This window comes from Prionailurus viverrinus, chromosome C1 (genome assembly GCF_022837055.1).
Source record: "Prionailurus viverrinus isolate Anna chromosome C1, UM_Priviv_1.0, whole genome shotgun sequence".
Lineage (NCBI taxonomy): Eukaryota > Metazoa > Chordata > Mammalia > Carnivora > Felidae > Prionailurus > Prionailurus viverrinus.
In genome coordinates, this window is record NC_062568.1 from 175,359,018 (window position 1) to 175,371,282 (window position 12,265).

Below are 12,265 nucleotides of genomic sequence, written 5' to 3' on the forward strand. Positions count from 1 at the left end.
GCTGGGTGATTTATATATAATCTCACAGATTCTTATAAAACTTTGTGAGGGTGCTATTATCATCCCAATTTCAGATATAAATAATCAATATAAAATTATTTTGCCCAAACTCACAGAACTAGTGGAGAGCTGGGTTTCAGTTCAGATGCATCTGTCTGGAATGTCCATGATCTTATTACTTTTGAGTCAATGGACTTGCTTCAAATTCTGGCTCTACTACTTATTATTTATGTGATTTTAATTTACTTACACTCAGTATTACTTGCCTCACCCATAAATAAAGGAAAATAAATAGTCCCTGTCCAAAAAGTTCATTATCCTCAAAACAAATGAAATAATATATCAGATATCAGAGACTGTGATTGGTGTTGAGGCCCAAGAGTCAGTAGTTTTTAAAAGCTATCCAAATGATTCTAACATACAATGAGGCGATTCTAATATGAAACATATTGAAATAGTGTGAATGAGTGCTGAACTCATAATTTGGTACATAGAAGGTACTCAGGAATTGTTAGCTATTATTATAATTGTCATTACCATTACCTTATGGATGCCATTTCTTGTGATGCATTGGGGTAAATAGTAGATACTGAAGTGTAAAATATGGAAAGCCAAGATTTCCTGCACTGCCTACTTCCAAATACCTTTGATTCTCATAGCCACATGTTGCCTTGCTAAACAGACTAGAAAACATTTAAAAAAAGCTTGAGAGGAGAATGGTGTTCTTTTTGCATGGGATGTCATAGAGGAAGTATAGTCTTTATTGTCCTTTATTAGCTTCAATTTCTTCACATCTAAAACTAGGCTAAAATAGACAGTTTTTGTTTATGGATGGAATATTTAAATAATATAGCATATTTAAAACACCTAGGAAATTTTACTGGAACTTAGTAGGATATTAATGATCAACAGATATTTTGCTTTCTCATTTCTTTATTCCAGCTTCACATATGAACATTATTTATGTATTGGATTTTCATTGCATTCAGTATTAATCTAGATCCTGAAAGTGCAGTGTAACTTCCAGGTTCACCGGAAATGGATCTGACACTTGGAAAATCTCAGAAGAGAAAGGGGGGAATAAGCCCTGTGAGATTCAAAGGCAATTTGTCCCCTTGATATTGATTTTCTTAAATCAGACAGTGGCCAAGACGCTGGGAGAAGTAATTGAACTGACAACAGGCAGGTCCATGTTATTAATAATTGAACAGCCTTAGACATTCTTGATGACTTAATTTAATGACAGAAGAGAGGTCTGCAACTGAAATGCCTGGTGATGGGGTCAATAGGTAGGTCTCTGAGGAGAAAGGAAAACATGTTATTCCTAAGAGTTTATTTCATAGAAGAAAGCATTTCATGGTAGTCCCGAATATGAAACCTGAGAAAATAGCTTTGATTTTCTCTTTTAAGAAGAAAAAATGTTAAAGCCTTAAAAAATTACCATTATATTTATTCCTGCCCTTACTTTAGAAAATAGACTTGGTTAGAATTATAGAATTTTGGAACCTTAGTGAGTAATTCAAGGGTAGAGATAACGGACATTTTACTTATCTTTTTATTCCCTGGATTCAAATATCAAGTCTTCTGTTAATTGCATGACTTTGGACAAGTTAATTAGCCTCTCTGAGCTCAGCTTCCACTTATGTAAAATGGATATGTTAATATTTTGTATAGTTATAGAACAATATTTAAAAATTTATAAAAATGAACAAAATTCCTGGACTTAATATTATATAATACCTCACACAATAAATGTTTGCTAAGTGAGATAATATGTAAATTTTGATGCTCCCCTCTCTTTAATTGCCTATGGATAGAAAACCCAGCATATTGTAACCTTTTGAAAATTTTCCTTTTTTTCCCAACTATTCTGGTTGCCCTTGCTCTGGTCCCCATCCTCTTTTTTTTTTTTTTTTTGGACTATTTCAGGAGCCACAAAGTGTCTTTTAACCGCAATTCCCTTATCTTTCCTCATCTCTCTTCTTCACCTATAGTGAAGTTGACTACTAAAACAAAAGCTAATCTCTTTTAACTAGACTATCCTTCTGGAAAGACTTTACTCATCTAGAACACTCCACTCCCCCATTTTAAAGTTGAGGACCAGAGAGGGGAAGTACCTATGCTTCTATGAGTTGTTGCTGAGATTAGGGTTGAGCTCAGTACAACTTGCCCCAGCAGAGGATAACAAAAAGTGGCGCAAAAGAGGACATATATTCTCCAGGTCTAGTAAAAGGGGTGCTGAGCAGTTGCAGAATTTTTTAACATCAGTTTTGCACTCAATTATTATCTTTAGTTTGGTTGAACTTCAAATGTACTACTGTTACTCTAACAATACTGTTGTTCATTTCCATGTAAATTCTAGGTCATGCTGGAGAGAGGCACAGTTAATAATAATAGCTAAAACTTATGTAGCATTAATTATGTACAAAGAATGGTTCCAAACACTGTGCATATATTAACTTAAATCCTAGGTACTATTATTATCTCCATTTTCCAATGAGGAAACCGAGGTATAGAAAGGTTTAGTAGCTTGGCAAAGTCACACAGTTTGAGAGTGGTAGAGTGGGATTAAAACTCAGGCTTCCAGGTTACAGAGTCTGTGCTCTTGACTATTACACTAAACTGGCACAAACACATTGTATTTCTGTGGGCACCATTTATTCTCACTATACTGGTGGCAAATAGTCCATATGGCTTCCTTTAACCCTGCTTATTGTTTCCATTCCTAATTAGCAGGAAAAGGAACTTGGATAGCATAGTCTTCTGATAAACTTTTCCCTTTCTTTCAGAGAGTCATCTTCAACATTGTTAACTTCAGTAAAACCAAGAGTCTTTATAGAGATGGAATGGCCCCTATGGTGAAATCTACTAGCAGACCCAAATGGTAAGTGACCCACAGAATGGGACCCACTTATGGTTGGAGAATTTGTCCAGATCTCAAAGTTTACATGCTGGATGGCAGTGCTTAGTCTCACTGGCATTGACAGGAGTAAGATGAGTTTCTTGATGGCCATTGTCTGGGCTCTAGGTACGATTCTTTGAGAATGTTGGAATAGGGAACATAGTTCCATATATGGAGTGACCAGCATTCTATTATGAAGGAAGGTACAGTCTGTTACTTGGTGAACTTCCTGTCTTGTTGGTCTTTTATCATAGTATCTTTGGAAACATAATTGAAGTTGATGCTATGTTGTTTTGTTTTGTTTCCTAGCCTGAACACAGATGTTGTACCAGCAGAGCACTGGGAACTGCAATTTAGTAGATTTCCCTTGCTTTGCTTCGTGTTTGTGGTGTTTTTGTATAGATGCTATGTGCTTTGTGGATGTTAAAGTTATATTTGTCCCATGCTATAGAAGGGTGAAGAGAGTTTGATAAGCTTGCTTAGTAATAGTAATAATTATGGCAGTGATGATGACGATAACTGCTCTCACTTACTGAGAGCATTTGCTGTCACTATTGTCATAACAGTTTTACAAGGGAGAGCTTAAATATTCACATATTACAGATGAAAAAATAGAGGCTACGAGAGGTTAAGTACTTTCTCAAGACCATAGATAGTTAAAGGAGGAGCCTGTGTCATTTTTTATTACCTCACACTACCATTCAAACCAATTAATTTTTCATTCATCCATTCATTTATTCTTTCAACAAACATTGATTGAATGCAACAAGATGAGAGTTTTTAAAGACAGAAACCAGTGTTATTCATCTATCACACAGTAGGTATTAATTGAATGCTTGTTGAACTAAACTGAATTTGTTATGAGAATTTACATGTAAAGTGCCTGGCACTTGCTAAGTGCTCAATAAATGTCATCTATTATTAATAGTATTATGTAAAACACTATACAAATGTGAGAATTGTTAATATTATTCTAGCTTTGATCCCTGTTCAAATTTTAATGACTAGTGAGGAGATCATCTCCAAATGTCTATATTTATAGAAAAGTAGCAATTCATAAATATTGAATTGTGCTTTTATCTACAAACGATACTTGGCAATTTTCTATAAATGCTGGGCTATGAAGCTCAGGTTTATGAAAGTGTAGGCATTCAATGATAATGAAAACTGTTTATTAAAAGATAAAAATATCTTCCTGGGCCTGTTTTTTGCTTTGCTGCATCAAGTCAACTATACTCCTGTTCCTGGATCTCCTTTGACAATGGGATCTGGGCAAGGGATAAGCCTTTGTTTTGAGTTTCTGAATTCAGCCCAGTGGATAATAATATAGCATGTCTCTCTGCTAATAGGTATATGTGTAGATGTGTACTTCAAACCTTGCTAACAAAAGGACATCACTGTTTATCTGCTCATGAGAACCCTCAAAATAACATTGTACTTCTTTTATTAGGCTCTGTGTTAGGATCTTACCCAGCAACGGTAATCACTATCCTTTTTCCCCAACTGTTCAATGCTGGAGTCTTCTCTTTTTTCATGCTTTTAAAATCCTTAAGCCTTAATCATTTTGTTTTGTTTTGTTTCATATGGATTATCATTTGGGGCCTCTCTGTCAGGGCTCTTGACAAGATTTTGAAATATTAATGAGCCCTTGCATTTATATTATAATACCTGAGGATTAAGTTAGTGCTCTTATCCAATATTGGCAGGCTCTCAGAAGCAGCCATTATCCAGTCATTGGGCTTCTCTAATAGTCTGAAAGAGTTTAAATGTTCAGAATTGACTTTATTGTAGTTCATCAGTCCAGTAAGGCACTAAGTACCAGAGCAAATCAGGTTGTTGATATGCCTCATTTCTTGTCTTTTTTACTTTGCTATCCCCAGACTTTGGATGCAAAGCTACTCACTTCTTTCATAGCTCCCTTTCTTCAATCCAGACTGAGATATTTGTTTACTTAGTAGGATTTTATTATCTTAATGTGCCATGTACTATCTTAGATGTTGGGGATACAGTATGAATATGACAGAAGAGATCTGTTCTCAAAGAGAACTTTCTTTTTAGAATTTTATTAACTGATCTTTACCTGCCATAATTGTTTCTCTCTTTGCTACTGGTTTGCTCCAAGGATTCATTCTGCCCTTTGGTGCTTTCTGCCTAGGATTTTATTCTGTTTCTTGTGTCAGTTACCTGTACCAGAACCTGTCTTGCAATAGTCATTATTCTAAATGTTTTTAGGCCAACACAAAAAGTGTACATGACTGGCTCTCTTAATATTAGATTTTATTGGCCCTGTGGAGTGCATCACAATTTAGGATTCTAGACAACAGCCTGGCTTAAGACTGACAAATACATTATAGATCCCAGTATTAGAATAGCTCCTCTAGTGTTTTCCTAATTCCAGTTTTCCCAAAACCAAGGCAACCAAACAAAAGGACACATTTCTGATACTTTTCTTACCTGTGGGCTTCACTTCCTTTAATATTTCAACCAGGCTTTGAAAAAAACTCTTACTTCATAAAAAGTATTGAAAATTCTAATTTTCCTGGATGAAATATATACCAGATTAGGAAAAGGTACTTTTCTAGGTGAAATATAACATTCTTCTTCATTTCTGTTATAGGGGTCATAACTGATGTCAAGTAAAGATGCCTTCAGGCCTTAGTACAGGTCTGGAAATCAATTAGTTGTAGAAAGAAGATGAGCAAAAGAAGCAACTAAAAAGCCATTGTGCAAATATATGGCCACTCAAGGCTATTCGGCCTTGAGGAGATAAAGTGAGAATACCTAGCAACAAAATGGAGAAGGTTTTTTTTTGCAGTTTTTCTGCCTATTTTAGTTCACTCTAATTTTGTTTCCATATTAGACTTTTTAAGAAGTGTTAGTTGTTAGCTCAAGTTTCTGCAACCACAATGCATTAATATGTTTTAATATTGTCCAAGGCTGAGATTGCTTTTTGATAGCCACTGCAGGGACTGGCATTAAAAGACAGCCAAAATCTGTATTCTTACCTAAGCAGAAACTAAGCCTAGGATATTTACACAAGCAGTAAGTGGTGGCATTAGCCAGAGACCCCAGGACTCCAAGTTTACTGTTCCTCCCATATTCTCTGCATGGAGAAGGTGGGGAAAGGAGACCCAAATAAGCAGAGAGTTACATACTGCTGTGTGACCTTTGGTAGATCTGGAATAACTTTTCTGGTTGACTTGTCTGTTATAGTAGATTGAGAAGATTAGACTAAACCTTAGAGGTGGCTTCCATTTAACACAATTTTATTGAACATCTAACTTTCTACTAGGTTCTGGGGTGATCATATGAATCTGATAATATGAATAATGTGATATGGATTATTTCTTTAAGATTTTATTTTCTAAAAATTTAAATGGAACACAAACAGAAATAAGTACAGTATAAGGAGCATTGTGCCAATAAACATTAGGGAATTATGTAAAATATGATGTGGGACTAGAGAAGAGGAAGAAAACTACATGATTACGGCTATGGAGAGTAAAGAAGAAGCTTTGCATGCACTTGGTACTTCACCTAGATCTCAAGGAAATGGGACGTGAACAAAATTAAGGAAATGGATTTCCAGATTGAAGATATAACATGATGAGCTATAACAACTCTTTTATAAGCTTCAGTTTCCTTACTATAAAATGCAAAATAGCTTTCTTGAGGTTTTTATAAGAAACATATGTGAAATGGATAACTTTAAAAAGTCTCAAATAGCTTATTAACTCATTTAATTCCCTGCCCATTTCTTTTCTTTTTTCCTGACTCACTCAAGACTAATTGAGTAAGCGTTATGCCTTCTCTCCCTCCCTCCTTTTCTTTTTTCCCTCCCTCCTTCTCCCTGTCAATAAATCCTTACTGAATAGTTACAATGGACCAAGACTTATGCTTGGCATCAGAACAAAATAGTGGGGAGAGATATAATTCCTGTTCTGATAGAGCTCATAGTCTGTTGGGCTAGACATGAAACATAAAACTACAGTAAAGTGTGATAACTGTTATAACAGGGGGAATTAAGCATGCTGTGGAAACTATTCAGCATTTAAGACTTAAGCTGCTCCAGGGATAAGAGACCTTCCTTAGGTGTGTTATGCTGAGAACTAAGACAAAAGCAGTAAGATCATAGTAGGCAGAGATATGTGTGAAGAAATAGAATGTGTTGGAAGGCCAAGTGATGAGAAAGAACATTACCTCTTTGATGAGCAAAGGCCAACATGATTGAAACATGAAATTCTTTTTTTAATTTTTAAAAAATGTTTATTTATTCTTGAGAGAGAGCATGAGCAGGGGAGGGACAGAGAGAGAGGGAGACACAGAATATGAAGCAGGCTCCATGTTCTGAACTATCAGCACAGAGCCTGACGCAGGGCTCGAACCCACAGATTGCGAAATCATGACCTAAATTGAAGTCAGACACTTAACGACTGAGCCACCCAGGCACCCCTGGAACCTTAAATTCTAAAGAGAAGATGACTAGAGTGGTATGTAGGAGTGAGACTGAGGTGAGCTTTGTAAGCCAAGGTGAAGAACTGGACTTGATTCTGAAGGCACTTAAAGAAATTAAGCAGGAGCACGACATGACCAGAATGGCATTTTGGAAAGTTCAGTCTTATTGCTTAATAGAAAATATCTTAGGAAGACAGTTGTTTGGAGGTTTTTTGTAATACCTTAGGCTACAGCTGATAACGGTAACAATGAAAACAAGTGGAGGGATTTGAGGGTTAACAGAAGACTGAATCAGTTTAACCTTTTGATTGACTAGATGTGGAGATTAAAGAGAGGCAGGAGTTCTAGATGACTCCTGGGTTTTCTGGCATGTGCAACAGAAGCGGTGGTGGTGCCGTTTATGGAAGACAAAGGTTATAGGAGGAAAGACAGCTTTGGTAGATTTGATTGGAAAAAGGAGATGGTTAGCTTGGCTTTGGAAACATTCAGCTAGAAGTTTCTGAGAGATATTCAAGTAGATATGTCAAGTAGGCAGTAGGATATATTGGTGAGAGATTCAAGAGAGGAATCTTGAGATGCAAATTCAGGAGTCATCAGCCTGTAGATGATAACCAGAATGGTGGGGGCAGATGTGATGTCTGAGGGAGGTCATATGGACTAAAGAGGGAAGATTAGGATAGGCCTCTGAGAAATCCTTCAATTTAAAAGTCAGGTAGAGGATGAGAAGCTCACCAAAGAGGATAAGAGGAACTGACCAGAGGGGTGGGAAGAAAACCAAGATAGTATGGTGTCATGTAATAAAGAGGAGAGGGCTTTTCTAAAAAAGAGGAAGTGACTAACAATGCCAACTGCTACTGAAGGTCAAAGATAACTTAAGTATTAAAATGTCCAATGCTTGTAGCAATGTGGAGGTTATTAGGGGTTTTGTTGAGTGCCATTTTACTGACGTGGCAGGAGTTCAAGCCAGCTGTCTGAGATAATGAGTGAGATAAACTTCTTTAAAATGTTTGGCTATGAAAATTCAGGAAAGAGATACAAGCCCTCAGACAGACAGCAAGTAAACGGGCAGTTGTAATACATATTCTTTTGAATTAAGCATAGTGATAGCTATGTACAAATAGCAATAGCTCTATATTATTCTTTGTTTTTTAAATTTTGTTAATGTTTATTTATTTTTGAGGGAGAGACAGAGACAGAGCATGAGCAGGGGAGGGGCAGAGAGAGAGGGAGACACAGAATCCGAAGCAAGCTCCAGGCTCTGAGCTGTCAGCACAGAGCCCGATGCAGGGCTCAACTCACGAACCAGGAGATCATGGCCTGAGCCGAGGTCGGATGCTTAACCAACTGAGCCACCCAGGTGCCCCACACTCTGTACTATTCTTAATGTAATGATAATCTTTATCCTTGATATTATGAAAAAAGAAACTAAAATTTTGAAATTAAAGATATATTTTCTGAAATAATGGGGCTTTACTCTATTGTTACAAAAATACTATTTTGTTTGAAAAATTGTAAATTCATGTATTAATATTTTTCAAAACAAGTAAGTCATACATTTAAAATTAAATTATATCCCCTGGCCCCCCATATACCTAGTCCTCCTGCTTTATTTTTCTGTATAGCACTTATTACCATCTATCAAGCTATAATGTATTATTTATTTTGTTAGCTGTCTCTATATCTATTAGAAAGTAAGCATCATGAGAATAAGGATTTTTGTCATTTTTTTTGTTTACTTATGTATCCTTAGCACCTTGAACTGTGCTTGGTATATTGTACATACTCAATAAATATCTGTTAAATAAATGAATTAATACATTATCCCTCTGCTAAATCTAACAATTGTTTTTAATTTTACATATTCTTTTTTAGTTTTTGTTTCCATGAGCACATTTTCATGTAGCAGCAATCTAATATCAAAAATATATACCCATTTATATTCTATTCCTTTTCACAATTTACTCTATTATATCTCTGTTGGTGAGCATTTAGTTTTTTAATATATTTTTTCTAAAGTAGATAATATTATAATAGGTAGATTTGTCAAATTATTTTTTTAGAATCAGAGAGATTCTCCTAAGGGAGAGATTACAAGATTAATTGCTATAAGCTTCTGCTATGCATGCTCTCAAAATATGTTCCACCAATTTAAAATGCTACTCTTGGTCTGTCTCTATCAGTTTTACTGCAATCTGGACAGCATTAAGGATTGTCATTGAATAAAAAAAAACTAGTTTAGAAGCTGTAAGATGTCCATTTTGTTCTTTTTTGTTCTCATTTGAACTTGTGTCTTAAGAATATTGGCATTAGTATAGTGTCAAAACTGAGTTTCTAAAAAAACAAATATAAATGCATTAAAAAGAAAAGACATTACAAACATTCTGGGAAAGGATGGAGTAGATGCACTCTTCCCTATTTCTCCCACTAAGTATAGCTAAAAGCATATACCTTATTTACGTAACAAACATAAAAGACCTGAAAGGTGGAGAGAAGAGGGAAGACTGGCTAAGTCTCTCAGGACCTGAGAAATGCTATATTGGTGAGTTCCGTGGGTTTCATTTTTGCTTCATATACTAGAATGGTTGCTTGAGAAGCCAGAAACCTAACCCAGAAATGCCAATGGTCATAGGTGAAAAACAAATCTTCCCCAAACCCTGTTCTTGCTGAACAAAAGACATAAAAGGGGGAGGGGGTGGTCAGCCTGGTAGGACAGAAAACTTTGAGACAATAATTGCCCACTCTAGCTGAACACCATGGTAAAAAAAACTGTCCATTTCCACCCTCACCAACAAAGGAGGGGTGAGGAACCTAGACTTCCGTCTTTGTTCCAACCTTCCACCAGGTGGTGTCAGAAAAAAGTAGGGAACTGGGTATTTCATTCCTCCTAGTCAGTAATGAATCCTTTCCTCTTCTACATGATGTCAGACCACATAAGTCTGGACTTCTGCCACACACTCGAAGAAGGATCAATAGGAGAGTGCAGGGACAGAGGATAGGATAAGTGAACTTGAGGATAGAACAATAGAAGTTACTAGATCTAAACAATAGACAAAAAATTGACTAAAAAGAAAAATGAACAGAACCTCAGGAACCTATGAGACCAATAGCGTGACATTCATGTCACTAGAATTTGAGGAGTGGTGAAAAAGGTGTTTAAAATAGCTGAAATCTCCTCAAATTTGACAAAAGACATAAAACTATAGATTCAAGAGAGTGAATGAACCCAAAACCAAAAAAAAAAAAAAAAAATGAGGGAAATCCATGCCAAGAAACATCATAATCAAACTAAGGCAAGAAAGAATCTTGAAAGCAGTGAGAGAAAGTAACACCTTACCTCATAAGGGGAAATTTTGAACACAACAGATGACATCCAAGATTATAGAGACCAAAGGGAAGTGGCACAGTTTTCTTCAATGTTGAAAGAAAAGAACTGTAAACTCAGAATCCAATATCCAGCAAAAAAACATTCTTCAAGAAATCTAGACATTTGGGTGAAGGAAAAACTAAGAGTATTCAACAGAAGACCTCCCCTAAAAGAATGGGAAAAGGAAGTTCTTGAAACAAAAATGATAGCAGAAGGACTCTTGGAATGTCAGAAAGGAAAAAGACAACACAAAGAGTAAAAATATAGGTAATACAATAAACTCCTTTAGCTCTGTGTGTTCTAAATTATGTTTGATGTTTAAGCAATAATTATAACACTGATGCACAATGTATGTGGAGGAAATATCTAACATAATATTATACGTAGTAAGGTAAAGGGACTTAAAAGGAAGTAGTTTTTGCACTTCAGTCAGCTTGGTATATGTCATCACCAATAGACTGTGATAAGTTATGTGTGTGTAATGTCACAGAATGGTAAGGGAGAGTGGGGTCGGTGTGACCATAAAGCAGTAGCATCTGAGAACTCTTTGTGGTAATGAAATAGTTCTGTATCTTGATTGTGGTGGTGATTATATGTGATAAAACGGTGTAGAACTATACACACATGTTGTACCAATGTAAATTTCCTGGTTTTGAAATTGTTATTCATTATTCACAACTATAGTTAGGAAAGATGCAGCCTTTGAAGGAAACTGGGTGAAGGGTACACAAGACTTCTCTGTACTATTTTTGGAAATCCATGAGAATCAATAATTATGTCAAAACAAAAAGTAAAACCTGTATTCCTTACCCCACTCCTTTTACAAAAAAAGCCCCCAAAGTATAAGAATATTTTGAAGAATGTCAACAAGTGCAGAAGGATCTGAAGCTTCCTAAAGATTGAATGAGGGGTATGAGAAAAACATGGGGAGGGTCTTTTTGAATGTGTAACAAAAGGAAAAACTCTAAAAAACATATTCCAGAAAGAATCATGTGACCTGAGGAAATGTAGAACTAGAAATAAGGCAGTGGGGTAGGAGTAACATACACTTGAGTCTGTATTCCATCTCTGGGTCTTCTAGAAGCTCATGGAATGAATCAGGAGTAAGTCCTTTAACCTCTGTGTGCCATCATTTCTTTACACAGAGTACAGCAAAGTTGTCCAATCTAGGTGATTTTCACTCTGTGCTGCCTGAAGAGTTCTTGCATAGGGCAAGGAGAAAATTCACTGAAAATGCAGGCCATTCTCTCTTATTTCCACCAGAGCAAATGTGCTTTTGTCTGTTTCACTTCTCAGTTATCTGAATCAAATTTTATTTTAAAAAACAGATATACTGATATTCCTCACTACTCTATATAAAATACAGATTATTATCCACGCTGTTTCAGATGGGGAAATAGAAACTGCAAGAAGATATATGACTTGTCACAAATCATACAGCAAGTAAATGCATAGCAGAGCCCGGAGCCCACTTGGGAATGACTTGTCTACCTATCACTTTCCTCACTGCTGACGCATTGCCTTCAAATAAAAGTTGAAAACTT

At 36.0% G+C, this 12,265-nt stretch overlaps 1 protein-coding gene across 4 annotated transcripts in view; it reads left to right on the forward strand.

Annotated features, from left to right (window-relative positions):
- LOC125172450 (BEN domain-containing protein 5) overlaps window positions 1-12,265 on the forward strand; it is a 1,495,630-nt gene that overhangs the window by 761,745 nt on the left and 721,620 nt on the right. For all 4 annotated transcript variants that reach the window (XM_047870552.1, XM_047870553.1, XM_047870551.1 and 1 more), the window contains one exon: window positions 2,790-2,884. In XM_047870552.1, coding sequence (XP_047726508.1) covers window positions 2,790-2,884 — 95 coding nt within the window. The remainder of the gene's footprint in view (window positions 1-2,789; window positions 2,885-12,265) is intronic.